The sequence below is a fragment of the Tachysurus fulvidraco genome, chromosome 25 (genome assembly GCF_022655615.1).
Source record: "Tachysurus fulvidraco isolate hzauxx_2018 chromosome 25, HZAU_PFXX_2.0, whole genome shotgun sequence".
NCBI lineage: Eukaryota > Metazoa > Chordata > Actinopteri > Siluriformes > Bagridae > Tachysurus > Tachysurus fulvidraco.
Genome location: NC_062542.1, coordinates 14,181,049 through 14,197,938, shown reverse-complemented (window position 1 = coordinate 14,197,938; position 16,890 = coordinate 14,181,049). Strand labels below are relative to the sequence as shown.

At 38.5% G+C, this 16,890-nt stretch overlaps 2 protein-coding genes across 3 annotated transcripts in view; both read right to left on the bottom strand.

The window, feature by feature from the left end:
- The window catches only part of c25h8orf34 (chromosome 25 C8orf34 homolog), a 76,742-nt gene extending 72,040 nt beyond the window's left edge, over positions 1 to 4,702 (bottom strand). For both annotated transcript variants that reach the window (XM_027170446.2, XM_027170453.2), the window contains exon 1: positions 4,340 to 4,702. In XM_027170446.2, the coding sequence (XP_027026247.1) occupies positions 4,340 to 4,408 (69 nt within the window). In that variant the 5' untranslated portion in view covers positions 4,409 to 4,702. The remainder of the gene's footprint in view (positions 1 to 4,339) is intronic.
- A 1,195-nt stretch (positions 4,703 to 5,897) lies between these two features.
- Positions 5,898 to 16,890, bottom strand: part of prex2 (phosphatidylinositol-3,4,5-trisphosphate-dependent Rac exchange factor 2) — a 106,537-nt gene continuing 95,544 nt past the window's right edge. Inside the window, exons 38-40 of the mRNA XM_027174633.2 lie at positions 12,152 to 12,254; positions 8,980 to 9,047; positions 5,898 to 6,811 (exon numbers count right to left, since the gene is read on the bottom strand). Coding sequence (XP_027030434.2) covers positions 6,766 to 6,811; positions 8,980 to 9,047; positions 12,152 to 12,254 — 217 coding nt within the window. The 3' untranslated portion in view covers positions 5,898 to 6,765. The remainder of the gene's footprint in view (positions 6,812 to 8,979; positions 9,048 to 12,151; positions 12,255 to 16,890) is intronic.

Sequence of the window (16,890 nt, the reverse complement as noted above, 5' to 3'; positions counted from 1 at the left end):
CAAGCGCATCAGTGAGGACGAGCGCTGATTGTCTGCAGTGCAATGCTGAGGTCTGGAGTGCAGTCAGGTTTCAGTGGGGTTGAGTCAGAGTCAGGGCTCTGTGTAGGACACTCGAGTTCTTCCACTCCAACCTGAACACACCGTGTCTTCATAGACCTTCTCTTTATTGTCATGCTGGACCAAGGTTTGAGTCTCTTAGATTCATTGTCTCTAAGGCTTTATGGCCCAGGAAGCCCTCATGGCTGGTCACCATCTGGCTCTCCCTTTTAGTCTCCCTGGAGTTCCTGCCTGCATTCTGCATACAATGGACATTGTCCTTAACCATTACATGATCTCAATCATACCTAATATTCTCTCTCTCTCTCTCTCTCTCTCTCTCTCTCTCTCTCTCTCTCTCTCTCTCTCTCTTTCTCTCACCCAGTGATCACTTTTTTTCCATCCTCATACCCTACTTCTACTTCTAGACTGCTGGTACCACACCGACACCATGGTGGTGGCCTTAAACTGCTGCTGCAGCAGTTGGTCTCATGCTCAGGTCTCTGTCATAGAACATTTAATGGCTTTGGCAGGAAGGATTTTATGCTAAATCTATAATGAATTCAGAAATTACACAGAAGCTCATTTGCACTTATTCTGGGCAGTGGTGGCTCAAGCGGTTAAGGCTCTGGGTTGTTGATTGAAAAATCATGGGCCAAGCTGCCACTGTTGTGCCCTTGAGCAATACCCTTAGCCCTCTCTGCTCCGGTGGTGCTGTATCATAGCTGACCCTGTGCTCTGACCCCAACCTCCAAAGTTGGGATATGTAAAGAAAGAATTTCACTGTGCTGTAATATACATGTAATGTAACAAAATAAAGGCTTCTACCTATCAAAAGCTCCTGGTTACACAATTCTTGAATCTTTGGTTTTAGACATATTTAATTTTATAATTTCATAGTGATGCAGCATATGAGCTGGTGACGTAGTGTATAAACACTAATAAGCACACATATCATCCTTCATGCTTCCCAGAAACTAATAACAAGGCCAAACAGATCATATCTGTCCTTATGGTGCTCTCGAAGTATTTTCCCCATATCCAACACATCCGTTTCCTGAAGTACAACAGCTTCTGGCTAACAGTTAACAGTAAAACACTTTACATTCAATGTCAAACTCCCTCCAATTGATTAGTCCACTATTTATTTGACTTGGTGTAGTTAGTGTTGCCTGAACAACAGGCTACACCTAAAATATTCAGCAGTGTATAAAACAGCACCTCATCTTACACATCCGATTATTTTGCATTTTAGGCGCAATTTATGTCTCCTCCGATGGAAAGTCCTCTTCATTGACTTTTATACAATGTATGTATTAATTATTGATGTCATTTATGTATTTAAATATAAACCTAAATTATCAGACAGTTGAGCAACACTGATAACGACCAAACAAAATCAGGCAGAATCAGGTGAGATGCGCTACGGCAAGCTCCAGGCAAAACAGACCTTAAGTCAGGAATTAAAAATAGAAAATTATAAGAAATTCTGGTATTAATTCTTCTGTGTCTGGAATAAAAATATAAAAGGACCTCAGTGTGTGCAAAAACGTTTGACTGACAGCATTAAATGATTTTTTTGAAGTGCTTGTACTTGACTAAAGACCTTAATCCCCACAGGATTTCTACAGCTTTTCATTTATACACTCTAAAAAAAATGTCAGTATTGCAACAATAACTTTTATACACAATATCACCAACTGCAAAGGGTAGACATGGTGCTAAATAGATCGCTAAATAGATTTAATTAATTAATTGATTAATAAAAAAAAATGAAAAATGTCTTCCTTTAACATTTCACTGGATAATATCACTCAATATGTGTGACTTACATTTGCAGCATTTGGGAGATGCCCTTATACAGAGCAACTTCTTTTTATATAATTTATGTACTTGAACAACTGAGGGTAAAGGGCCATGCTTAGGGGCCCAGCAGTGGTAGCTTGGTTGACCTGGTACTCAAGTTCACAGCATTCTGATTGAACATCAATAACCACTAAGCTACCACATATTTAACGTAACCATTCACATTCCCAAGATCATCAGCTCAGACCTTACAGCCCTCGGCATCAGTGGGATGCAACGGCAGATAAAACGCTCTACATCGTACGACAATTTCCATAGAACCAACTCCAAATTTATTAACGGCACTCGAGTTCCAAAAATACAAAACTTTTTCCATATATTGTTTACTTCAGCAGCATTTGACATACTTTTCCTCATAGTAGAGTGCAGTATGTTTACATCCAACTTTAGTATATTGCATATTCAGTATATTACAATCATGTGACCACCTTTCAGTTTAACGAGATCATTCTTTTTTATGAAGTGTATTTCCACAGTAAAAAGAATTAAAGCATCTACAACGAGTTTGAAATAAACAAAAATAAAAGTGTAATAAAGGAAGGAATAAATGAAATAAAAGTGTAAACTAATCAGCAACTGGATGATGCGAGGTGTTTTATTCCCCTTATATAATTACAAACATTAATTACAAAACAGTGATGTACTTTTTTTTTGTCTGTTTATACTGTAGCTACATATAAAGTTCTGGAACATCCTGGAAAACAAAACATTCTTGATATCAATCTTGAAATAAAATTAGCTACTTGAAATTGTTGAAAGTTGAAATTGTCGGATTACTAATCAACCCTAAATCACCAACATCGCCATCATCAAAGCTATGTTTTCTATGCTTGCTATCTCCACCTTTTAAATAACGAACAACACACGTTTTTTCATTACTCCGTAGTAAGTGCTAGTCATAGATAAGATACAGATGTTGCCATTAGAAGGTCTGATCCAGCTGAAAACAAACCACCATACTGTTTCTTTAAACAGTCTTTTGGTGCTGTCCATGGTGCTACATCATCAGCACCACCATGAACATGGCTCTGCTTTCAGCCTCATTGCTCTTTCATATTCCATCCGTGTGCATCGAATCTCTGCTCCGGCAGAGCTGATGCATCAGCACTTTATGACGCGTGGACACCGCTGGGACCGTGCCAGATGTGCAGAGCAGGCTAAAGTAGTGCAGGAGCAGCAAAGTGACGTGAAAACGTAAATTCTGCTGAGGATCATTCAAACTCTCAGGAGTTATAATCACAGGACTCGCCCTGAGTTTCCCTGTGCAGATGGTGATAACGCAAAGGACACGCAGACACTAATCACTTTAATGTCTTCACCTTTAATCATGTGTACTGTCTAATTAACTTCTATCCAAACCCAAATAATTATCCCATATTATTTGCAATGAGTGCCACTTTATCACCAAACCTCTTAGGCATGGCTTTTATAGGAGCTATCACAAGACTACAATAACTCAAAATCCAGCAGTGCTGCTGAAGGGGACATTTTAACACTTCATATATTTTCCACACAACATTTTTTTTGTCATCTTAAATTAAACATATTTCATTTGTGGACTATTCAGATGTGGTGCCTTTTGTATTTTCTTAATTTCTTAATTATTTTATTCTTCTTGTATTTATATCTATTATTATTATTATTATTATTATTATTATTATTATTATTATTATTATTATTATTTGTTTTTTTCCCTGTGACTCAATTATTTTAATGTCACGTATTATTTTATTTATTATAATCTTACTTATTATATTATTTTGCTATATCTTTTAATTTTATATGTTTATCTGTCTAATTTTTATGTCCTATTTATGTCATAGTATTCGATTAATTTTATTTACGTTAAAATGTATATTTATTTTTCACATAGGAAGTATATGGATTTATTTTATTAACATGAGATTATTATTTTTATTTCTCACATGCATTTTGTGAAACATAATCCTTTAATTTGCAGTTTAATGTCTTATTTATTTTTACTTTCTCCACGATTTATTTCTTTTGAGATGCTTTTCACGTGTAGGGAATGTGATTTTTTTTTAAATTACACTATTAATAAAAATGTTTAGCTTTATTTATTTATTTATTTATATATTTATTTATACATTTCTATGTGTCTGCTGGAAAACAACGAGGAATAACCTGGTGAAATGCACTTTCACATGTTATATTCCACATACAATCCCATATTAAACACAGAATCACTTTTTAAAAACACAATTGGAGATTAAGGTTCATCCCATTCTATCATTCTGATGTAATCTGATGTAGAGCTCCATCGCAGGACTTTCCGTCCCATGTGTGAGTTAATAATGAGAAACATTTAGTCTGTGATCTGCTCACTTTTTTAGCCGTAGCATGCACATACCTGACCAGCATGATGCTGTATGATATGTTTCATTCTGGGTGTGATGTTGTAGATAAAGCTGCTCACCTCAAACAGGGGTCCGATTTTATTCCTCTCCAGGTAAGACTGGATCCGGGACTGTTGCTGAGACGCCATAGAAAACGCTCCTTATACATCACCCTACATTTACACTACATTAACACAAGGCGTGGAGGAGAAAGAGGAGAAGAAGGAGGAGGATGAGGATGAGGAGGTGTGCTGAAGGACTCGCGCGCGCGCATCCTCAGCAGAGAAATGAAATGTGCTTTCGAAAAAAAAAAGAAGAAGAAATATTATAATAAATAAAACAACGTCTTCGGCAAAGGATTTGTGCTGAAGCTGCAGGTCCTGGAGTAAAGTGTGATCACTGGGTTTGTCTGAGACCCTTTCAGGACCTCCAGGTGAACAGCGCTGCTTTCCTCTGTGCAGCCGGACGAGACGCAGCGCGCGCGACTTTTACCTACTGAACCGCTCCTCGGCGCTAAAACAACCCTGATTGGTCAAGCGCGACAGCCAATAACAATTGGAAGGAGGCGGGGCTTATCGCATCTTGAATTTGTGAATTTGTAAAACTTTGTCGATAATATCGACTTCCCATAGAAACCCTTTAAATAAAAACAGATTTTACACATTGTTGAATTTAGATACATTATAAACATAATAATGGAGGGTTGTGACGATAACAAAAGTATAACCTCGCTGTTAAAAACAACAGTTTCCTGAAACATCTTTGCTAATTAACGGAATACTTTATATAAATTTACGACATATTTAATGAAGCTGATTAATTCAAGCCCAATCAAGCACAACCGAAGGCTTTAAAGACTGAGCTGATTATCTCAAAATCTCAGGTCCACAAAGCTGTCACTTCTGAGCCCCCGAGCAAAGCCCTTAATGCTCAATTGTATAAACGAGAAAAAAGTTTGTATAGCAACTTGACAGGCTTCGATATTTGCTATGGCTTTAAGTATACACTATTTGTAGCAAATTGTAAGCGTTTGGCAAATACACACTTTGCCATGAAGGTTGCTGAAATTTCTTCACTGACTTCTGTTAGCTTTGTCATTAGCTTTAGTGATAAAAAAAAAGTGTGAAACATCAGAGCAAAAATAGTTAAATTACAAGTTTAATTTGAAGCTCATTTACAGCTGTAGATTTTAAAATTTAAAGTGATTTTGGTTTGAGTTCTCTGGGATCTACCTTACAAAAAGTCGGAACCTGTGAAATCTCCTGTGCCTTTTGTTATGGACATATCGTTAGGCTAGAATAACATCACAACAAATCATGTGATTGCTTCCTACAATTCCCTACAGTAGCTGCAACTTTCCCCTTCGGTGAATTTCCTACATAGGTCAGAATTAGTCAGAGCACTGCTTGAACAGAAAATATTAAATACTGTTAAATAATGCACTGTTTAATGCTCTAGAATGTAGTAGGATTTTGTTGTTTACAAAAAAATAGGACGTTCAGCAGGATATGATATCGTATAAATGTGTACATGATCATTGTACTTCTTATACAAGTTGTGTTGAATAAAAATATTATCGGTTTCATTTAATATTTCTCTTCAGAACTGACAAGACACCATATGGACAAACAACTCGCAGTAATTAAACATTTTGACTATTAAGTCTTGTTTTTATTTACCACAATAGATTTTGCAGGCACAGAAACAGCTGTTAGACTTTTCTCTTTTGTTCATTTGCATAGTAAAAAAAAAAACTCCTTTTGCTGCATGATACTAACCAGCGCTGAGATATTATAACATATAGAATTACTCCTGAGTACAAAATATATAAGGATTTGTATACACTACATAATAGTAACACTGATATTCATACTTCATATTTGAAATGATGTGAGAGCGGATATTTCAGCTCTCACATCGAGTTATATCTTAAGAGTTTAATCTTGAGCATGTAAATGTCTACTTGCTTCTAGAAAACAGAGAATACACATCAGTACATACTATAGCCTTTTTTTATCCGTCTTCCTCGAGTTCATTTCAAAGCGTAACACACCGAAAGTCAAAGCGTTCTGTGAGTGCTACAGAGACTTTGTCTCATTTCAGATATCATTTCTGTAACACATGGTTTGAGGTGTCTGGTTTGATTGACATGTCATTGATTCAGACAGCAGCCTGAAGACAAAAGCATCCCACGTGTTTTGATCTTCTGTCTGGAATAAGATGGAGCCTGTAACCACAACAACGTGGGTTTTAAAAAGCTCTGATAACCCCGGTGCGGTGGAGAGAGGCACGAATGTGTTGGATCCCTTGGAGAGTGAGAGTGGGTGGACTTTCAGACGCAACCCTCAGGACGTGTGTGTGTGTGTGTGTGTGTGTGTGTGTGTGTGTGTGTGTGTGTGTGTGTGTGTGTGTGTGTGTGAGAGTGTGTGTGTGTGCATGCGTGCATTTGTGGGAGAGGCTGGATTATGGCTGCTTGGGATCCAACATGGCTGTGTAGGTACAGGATTCAGGGGTCACCATCAGGGGGTGGAGGCTGGCACAACTTGTATAGTCTAAAAGAAAAACAAGAAGAGAGATTACAGCTTATAAGTGAAAAAGAAAAAAAAAACAAAGATGGTGCATAGATTTTACAATTAATATAAAAACCTACAAAAATTTAAGATTAGAACATCATCTGATTATTCATGCAATTACTCAAACAGTTTAAAAAAAAACTTGCATGTGAAGAGCTTCAAATAATCACATCAAACATCTTAATTAGAAAAAAGTGTGTGACTTCAGTGACCGTGAGATTTTCAGAAACTGCTAGAGAATCGCCAGGGATTTTCACACACAACAGTCTCACAGAATGGTGCGAAAAAACAAAAATAACACCCAGCTCTGTGGGAGGAAACGCTGTAAGGGGTCAGAGGAGAACGGCCCATCTAGAACAAGCTGACAGTAAACTGTGGTAGCTCAAATACACACGCTTTTCAACTGTGGTGAGGACAAAAGCATCTCCGGATGCGTAACGTTGCGACATTGTGATAATAGAGTGATAATAACAGGTTCTACTCCTGATATAATCAGACAAAAGAAACAAAAGCTGATGTTGATGGTGATGTAATGGTGTAGGGACAATTAGGCCCATATTAACCCTTGTATGATGTTCGGGTTTGTGGGACCCATGTTCATAAACATCAATAGTTTTGAAAAACTTTGCTTCCTTTTAAATTTGTTGATTTTTTTCCCCACTCAAACTTGATTAAATTTGATTTTCTTTTTTTATTACATTTTATTAAAAAAAAATGTAATAAAGGTAAAGGGCAAATATTAACCATATATGCTGCTTATATTGCTTGTAATTGGGATGAAGTAAGTAAACATCTGTAGAGTATTTTAACATCAAATTTTTGATTGAGTTGAATTAAAAACCTAAAAATGCAGCGTGTCCCCCAGACCCACCAACACCGGCTGAGTAACAAACATACGCACAACATACAAGGGGTAACATCAATCAGGAATTGTTTGAAATGCCACAGAGCTACGCTTGATAGGCAGGCACTTATTTCCAGGGATTTCAGTACAGCGTAACAGATATTGCATCATCAGGTAGGCGTGGCCTATTTGATAATCTAACCCTAACCCTAACCCTAACCGTAGTTTTTGGTTGTTTATTTGTTTTCTATAATAAATCAACCTGTATGACTGTTTTGTCCTTCGTACTATGCTGGTTTTTTTGAAAGAAGGCGTTTTTCCAAGACCTCCGGAAACACGCCCACTTTTTACGTCGCGGTAACGAAACCCCTGTAATTTAGTGCCTGCCACGCTCGATATAGTAGCAGTAATAGTAGTAGCAGTAGTGTTGCTGGTCACATGAATCCTAGTCTGGACCTCATAGTACAGTACAGCTGCCTCCAGCATGATCACCAAGCACCAAGTCATCACAAACTGCTTCCATGAATATGTCAGTGATTTAATTGTATTCCACAAGCACCAGATCTGAATCCTTTACAGGACTTGGGACGCAGACTAGATAGGATATAGAAAGGACGAATTTGTAGAAGGTGGTTATGCAGAAACTGCATTCTGATGCAATTGTGTCAACATGGAGCAGAATCTCACCACCACCTTGCCCTAATGAAGTGAGGCTCTTCTGAGACTCTGGCTAGTGTAGTGGTGGTTGGCTGGGGGGGGGGGGGGGGGGGGTGTTTAGAGTCCTGTACTGCGTTTTATAATGTATGACGATATACATCGGAGTTAGTTAGAATAAATCTGCTTTGTTGTGGATTATTTTTTCATGACAGCACTCCTTCAAGTGGTCGAAAGGCTCAGGAGAACTTTAAAGACTCACACTGTTGCGATGTCTAAATAGTTCACTCTCCTGGTTACGAGTCAGACCATGTACACGTGAAGCCGTTTATTATAGTAACAACTTCCAGCTGCTCGTACATCAATACTAAAAGCAAATTACTGTCATATGGAGCTCATGTCAAAATGATATACTGTCTGTGAAAAGGAGAACAAATCCAAACAACACTTTTTTTCAAAATTAAAGTATATTTTGCGCCAATGTTTTAAAGACTTCATTACAGCTAATTTATAATTCTCAGGTCTGAGGAGAAAACCACGATCGGGAGTCGAATCTGTGTGTGTGTGTGTGTGTGTGTGTGTGTGTGTGTGTGTGTGTGTGTGTGTGTGTGTGTGTGTGTGTGTGAGAAAGCAGCCTGGTTTTGGTTACCTTGGCACCGAGGACGGGGTGCGGTCTCTGACTCCCAGGTTCTTGGCTGAGTTCTGCACTCTGGCCCCCTGATAAACAGAAAGCCAATTATTAGGAATCAACACAGACGCCTGAAACCGAGTTGCTTTTAAATGAGGACTGACAGAGGCTGAACAGCAAACAAACAAGGCAACAAGTAAACACCCCCAAAGCGGGAGGCAAAATGTGGACGATATTTGTTTTTCCATTCTCTTACTTTAAAAAGTAATCAATCAGAAAAAACAGGGCGTTGCACCAGAGTTACGAGGTTAATGTAGGTAGCAAATAATGGAAGCTAATAGCCTCTGATTTATTGCTGTGCAACATGTAGGTCTAAATCATTACACGTCAGACCTAGGGTCTTGAACGGCATGGAGAAAAAAGTTAGAATAGACACCCGTCCATTTGCTGTAGTGTTTATCCTACACTGGGTTGCAGGAAACCTGAAGCCTACAGTATACCAGTGGGCTCGGGGCACAAAGCAGGGGTCACACTAGACAGGGTGCCAACTGCAAGGCACAATCACATACACACAAACTCATTCACACTACAGACAATTTTGATACTCTAATCACACTAGAACACCTGTCTTTGGACTGGAGGGAGGAAAGCAGAGAACCCGGAGGAAGCCCCTGGCAGAGCAATCGACGAATCAAACCCTCAACCCAGGAGGTGTGAAGAAAACATGCTAACCACTAAGACTACTTTGTATAAGTGTGAGTCTCCAGTGTGAGTCTTATTTACGAAGGGCTGTGTCTTTATATAAGGGGAATCAGACACTCTGGAACTTGTGGCCACATAAATTCTCAGTGCACACTAAAGTGTTTTATTCCTTACCTAATGGTGAGCCAGATTAGGTCTCGGTCGTCCGGGAAAACTCAGAAGTTGTTATCGTAGATTAGTCTCATAGCTGACTACCGATCATACAGCTCCTTTAAAGGTTAAAAGACATCTGGAACTGGTTTTCGGGCAGGGTTGAGGGTTAAGCTCTCATCTTTTAACTTACAAATCACTCCAATTGAAACGAGAACCACCGGGAAGGAGAAAAAATGGATCTGTTGCTGTTGAGCACCTGAACTCATGACACAGGAGTCCCATTTATCACAAGCGCCGACCTCGTCAGATTTGTCCGTTGGACTTAGTTATAGCTGTAAATGATAGCATCTGCTGTGCTCGTGGCTATATGAATCAGTCAGTGGTGTTTTAATAGGCATCATTTTCACTGCAGGTGGAGCTCCATCATGTCAGATAGGCGAGCGGCATCACCTGCATTCTGACGCAGATAAAAACATAAATCTTCGAGGTTTTACTGACATTAGCAGTTTCTATAAATAGTCTGTGTGTAGTAGGATGGTTAGGAGTGGGGGGTGGAGCACAGGTGAAGACTCAGCAGCAAGGATAAGTTTAGAAATACCACCGTAGGCATAACTACATTTGGCACTTTTACCCGAAACTACGTACGTTAGTTGTTTGCTAGAGCAGAACACCGAACGTTATAAAACGTGATGTGAACAGAACAACCAGCCGGTGTTATATTTTTTTTTTGACTGTGGATCGATGTTTTGGAGAAGTCTAACCTCTCTAACAACCCCAGTGTGAGCCTTGGAACAATGGATCTAATAAATATCTGAATATTTGATCCGCAAGTGACAGCTCTTTGAATTTATGATAATGTCTTAATTAAAGTCTGGGGAGGAAACTGGAGCACATCTTTGTCTCTCAGGGGAACCTGGTCCACTGAACGCTGTATTAAATATCCGTCCAGGATACACGAGCGACCTACAGACGACTCAGCAATCCTGCCGTCTTACTGTCTAGCATTCATCAGCTTGCAAAACGTAACAAGTGTCTGATACGTGACAGGAATGCCTTTGTTATTTTGGGGCTGTTAGGTCAGGTTAGATCACTGTACCCAGCTAGGGTTAGGGTTAGGGTTAGGGTTAAGGTTAGGGTTAGGGTTAAGGTTAGGGTTAGACATTTTGTCCGTTGTTTCATTGCACTATGAACTGCGTCATTTATATATGGTCGAAATGACTTGACTTGATTTGTGTGTCCATCTTTCTGTCTGCTCGTCATTCGTTTTGTTTGTCTGCCTGAGTGTTGGTCAGTGCATTGGCCAACTTCCTGTGCTCGTCAATCTATTTGTCATCTGTCTGTTGTTTCTGTCTTCCTGCCTTTCCATCCATCTGTTCGTCTGTCCACTTGCCCATTCATCTACCTGCCTGCATGCTGTCTGTCTGTATATATGTATGTTTACTCACCCATCCCTTTGTCTGTCTGTCTGCCCATACTGTTGTTTTTCTGTCCTTAAATCTATCTATCTGTTTGTTTTTCTGCCTGCATACCTATCTGTCTACTCATCCATCTAAATCCATCCATCTGATCTGTCCGTTTCCCAAATCTATCTGTCTACTGAATGAATATTCTTTCTGTTTTCTTTTATGTCGATCTGGGCAGCAATGCGCTTTACCCTACAGGATCAACTGTCACTCATTCTATCTGAGGGCTGGATTATCTTCGCCTAACCACAGAGCACCTAGAGTCCTCTGTTTGACAGTGATGCCATGTCTGAAGGACAGACGTCTCACTGTGTCCTTGCCGTTTTGGCTCTGTGCCGCTGTGTTTGTCTGTTTGACCTCATGGCTCCACCTCAGCTCTCCTCACACACTCCATACACAAACATCAGTGTTACTGATGTCGTACACAAACACACTGTCTCTCTCTTAGATCTTTAGTCTGTTTGATAAAATGATCCGATTTTATTCCAAATGATCCATCATCTATGTCACAGCCTGGGACCAGCCGTTTACACGAGAATCATAAAAACAGAGGTTGAGAAAAACACACACACACACACACACACACACACGCACAATTTGAACTTACTTATATGAAAATTCAATCCCAGTACTAAGTCTGTTGTACCGTATCGATTAGGCTTTGATGAAGTAAATCCCCAATTACGTAAACAAGGGTGAGTTTCCACAAAGGCAATGCGCACCAAACTAATTGGGTCAGCAAATTAAAAATAGCATCACAAAGCTTTATCTAGCAGATAGATTGATTACAGGCTTACACTTTTCTGCACTGCAGTCCTACAAGCTAGAGGAAGGAAGAGTGTGAATGTTTTCGGTTACAGCTCTGAGATACGTACCTGCTTCCTCATGACGTCGGTGGCCTGCATGATGCAGCGCGGTGGCAGGCCGTGATTGCGCGCCAGAATGATGGCCTGCTCCAGAGTCACACTCAGAGTACAGCTACACCCACACACACACACACACAACAGACAGGTTACATTACATTACATTCCGATTCGATTCAACTTATTTGTCTAGAGCTGTTAACAACTCACATTGTCTCAAAGCAGCTTTACAGAAGTACAGAAACAAAAGAAAAAAAAATTAAGGTTAAAGTTTAAAAGTAAGTTATTATGTATTTCTAACATTTATCCGGAATGAGAAATCCGGAGGTGACGGTGGCAAGGAAAAGCTCCCTGAGATGATATGAGGAAGAAACATTGAGAGGAACCAGACTCAGGAGGGAGTCCTCAGAGTCATTGGGGTGACACTGGTCAGGAAATAATGTCAATGTAAATAATGTCCATTCTACAACAGTTTATAGTCAAGTGGAATTAAGTAGCTCCTGAGCAACTCACAGGTCAGAGCCATTTGGTCAGAGAGTTCACCACAGACCCAACATCAATTCCCTCCTGCTGAAGTCTTCAAATGATCATTGATGACGTTGCTAATAGTAAAATAGCCATTTCACAAAAACACTATTATAACTGAAAGAAAAAAATTCGTTTTGGAGATATTCTCGTTCTCATTTTTGATCTCTAGGACTTATATATAGGTCCAGCCTCTAGAGCTGGTTCTTGCTCTACGGTCGTAGCTCGTTAGCTTGTTAGCTATATTTTACATACAAGTTTTTAGATGGAAATTTTTTTTGATGGGTATAAACTTCGACTTCGTCTTCGATTCCGTCTTTATAGAAATTCTAAATCGTAAGAACTACAGAACTGTAGCTTCAACAGTGGAGCGAATAAGATCAAGTGCATTCTGCAATAACTCCAAGTTGATTAGGTGGAGGTTTCTATGAGGAGAACTTTATATAGCATTTGTGAGTAAAAAATAAATAAAAAATAGGCCACAGTACACAACTCTATTCCCAAATGCAACACTACAGGATGATAATCAGGGAACTAATCCAGATGTGCTGATTAAAGAGATTAGTACGATATGTTGTTGATGTTTGCACACTGACACCTCTGAGATCCTTGATGTGTCAGGCTTACACATAACCCCTTTCTTAGCGTATAGCTTTGCAGTGTTGGTAATTAGTTAGTTACTTGGTTTGTACAAGTTCAGGATACTTGATTCAATCAAGTTCTGAGTCTCAATTCTGTCAGGACCACTTTGTCAAATGAGAATATATTAGATGATAGCATACAGTTAGTGTTGGAGGTATGGTTCTGTTCTAGGCAGGAATACATGCGCTCGTCCGTGCGCATGCATGGACAGAGCGGGGAGAGCAGCGACTAGAAAATAGAACAGACTCCACGCATATTAGAACCAATAATCATGCAAGGTATTCGATTTTTTATTTATCTATCTATCTATCTATCTATCTATCTATCTATCTATCTATCTATCTATCTATCTATCTATCTATCTATCTATTTATTTGGGGGGTGTAATAAATGAATAAATGGATAAATAAATAATTAAATAATTAGAGAGAGAGGGAGGGAGAGAGAAAAATATGTGGAGATTTATGATGTAGACTGGTACACGAACACAGGTTCCGGCATGGTGGAGTCGGGGTTGGAGGAGGGCGTTTAAATCGCAGCAGCAGCAAAGCGCTAGAAAGCGGCTCAATGAATGGGAATTTAAATGGTCGGGTAATATGGATGTCGTAACCGGATTGGTGCGCGTCGTGGACAGCTGATTAACAGCTGATGCACGCTTGATGACGTGGCCTGCCAGAACTAACGCGATGCTTGATGTATTTAAAATGTAAACTCCATGTATTAGGTTGTAAGACGAATTTCCTTGCAAACATTGACTGAATGAGTGTTGAAAATGTGAATTATGTCAAGTCACGAAGCTTTTATTGTCATTTCAACCATATATAGCTGACACAGTACAAGGTGAAATGAGACAATGTTTCTCCAGGACCGTGGTGCTATATACAGTAGAACAAAGCCAGAGCTTCATAGAACAACACGGAGCTAAGGACTTACAGTACGTTATTGGACACGGAGTGGCTGCTGCATATGAATAGGATTGAGATCTGATTACAGATCAGATGAGATTACACAGAGGGGGTAATAACACAGGCCAAACAACTGATTAATCCATAATTACCATCAAAACACAGGCAAGAGTCATGATTAATAATAATTATACTCAATAAGCTTGAAGTCAAAGACACCAACAGCGCGGTCAAACAGGTGAACACAAACAGACACAGAACGGGATCCGTCAAGCGTTAGGACATGGCATTCGTTGCCATAGGAACCGAAAGAGAAAAAAAACGTAACAAATGCCAAGTAGGAGTTTGTTAGTAAAGTATTAGAAAGGTATTATTTATATGTACAATGAAACGTATAGCTGGAACCATTTTATGTCATATGTTTCCTCCTAAACCGTTAAAAGTCACACAGCGCCTTCTCAGAAATGACTCAATGACTGGACCGGTTCTATCTTACTCAACAGTGCCTTATCATCCTGACACAGACAGTGTCGTAGTATATCTTTGCCCTGATTACTGATACACCTAGCTTACCTCTGCCGTGCTTCCGGTCTGAAACGAGCATGAGCTCATATCTGCTGCAAATAATTAAAGCAGAATTAATATCGAGCCTTGACGCCAGAGGCAGCGGGGATTTTGACGCAATTAGCGATAATGTATGGGTTGTGCCGAGCTGAGACTTGATGCCTGGGGAAAGCGTGTGTGCGTGTATGTGTGCGTAATGGTCTGGGTGACGATAGCAGCGTTGTGATTTATGTGGAGTGAGATGATTCTGGAACAGAGTGAGCAAACTGATTTCAGAGGAAAGTGAAAACTCTGGGACGAGGGGTGTGGGGTTGGAATAAATAAATAAATAAATAAATAAATAAATAAATAAATAAATAAATAAATAAATAAATAAGGTTGTGTGTGTGTGTGTTTATATATATATCTTGCAAAACTAAGCATTTTTAAAATATATATAATTTTATATATACATTGTTTTTATTATTGATATTTATTATTCATATTTTTAAAAGAACATACATTCCATATATAAATAATATATGTTAATATATAATTTTATAAATATATAGACCATATTTTGTGCAATTCCTTTTTAATTCAGATTTTTCTTTGAGTCTCATCTATAAAGAATAAAGCATGATAAAGTCTACTGTAATTGTAGGAAAATAATTAATAATCATTTAATGGTGTTGTGCTGAAGCAGATTCACTTTCATCCTTTATTTTCCTATGTGGTGTTTTATTCTTCTTACATCACAGCAATTTTCAATTTGCAAAAAATTCTTTTTTTTTTTTTTTTTTTTTTTTGGACTGCCGTAATTTCGATCTTTATTTTAATTCGTCAACGATCTTGTATACGATAAAAAAAAAAGGCGACTCTGTATCGTTATTTAATTTAATTACAAGTGCTACATAAATAGAAATTCTAAAATATCAGATTCTTATTACATCTATGATATTACGCTCTGCATTAAATGTGATAAACACACTTGTTCATAGGTGTGTGAGCATTTTAGAAAGAAACTAAAGAAAGAACAGAAATGGCGACATGTTTAATGAATGACATGGATCATGTTATGAGCTATTGAATTTCTTGTAGGGTGAGAAATGGCGCTCTGTGCTGGAGTGATATACTGTATGTCCCATCAGCTGCGTCTCCCGGTGAGAAATAAGACTGTCTCGGATCATCTGCAAAATGGCTGACTCTCTGAGGCGTTAGAACGACCTCGGCATTTCTCTATACGCATATGACTCTATTATGAGTAATTATAAAAATGTATTTATAGCGACGCCACATTAATAAGTCGGGGAGATTAATGTCCGTATTAACGAGATGAAGAGATTTAATATTAATGCGAGAGAAAAATGGTGGAAGGAAACGAGCGCGATACTGATGTGAAATAATAGCGAGGACCGTTAATAGGAAGCCATTACGGAAATAAAAAAAGGAAAGAAGGACAGATTTATAAATAGATGTTTAAAAAGTGAAGACTTTAGTTTGGTGAAGATTTCTGAGATTATGATTACTGATGGAAGGAGTCTCCAATGTCAGCACTTTTTTGAGACTAATGTCTAAATTGCAATCATGGGAAAATCTTCCAAATGTATTTTTACTGTACGTATCATAACAAGCTGCGTTTTTTTTCTTTCCAAAGAGAAATAAAAAAGGCTGGTGAGAGAATTAATGCTTATAACTGTTTAGAATTGAAAACACTTCACGTCATCCTATAACAGGAAATTAGGCAATTGTTTATAAGTTGATTATTTTTCTATAACAGCACATGTTTCCCGGAGTGTTTTATTCCTTTTATACCACAGCACCTTATTTTTTATTCATTTAAATGTCGTGGAAGGAACGAGTTTCACAGCAGATTGTTATTTTTACAGCAGTGACCGTTCCCTCGCCAGCCTTTCTTTTTCTCTCTCTTTTTTTTAAAGTTAATTAGACAAAACAAACAAAGGATCACAGCTTGTCATTTTACAAAAAAAAAAAAAAAAAAAACTGCAAAGCTCTCCAACCTAATGAGAAACTTCAAGTTACCCAAGAGTTTATAAAGTTCTGATGCTGGCGAATCCTTCCATAAACACGAAACAAACATCTCTTCACAGAAATGTTCACCATGTCTACGATTAC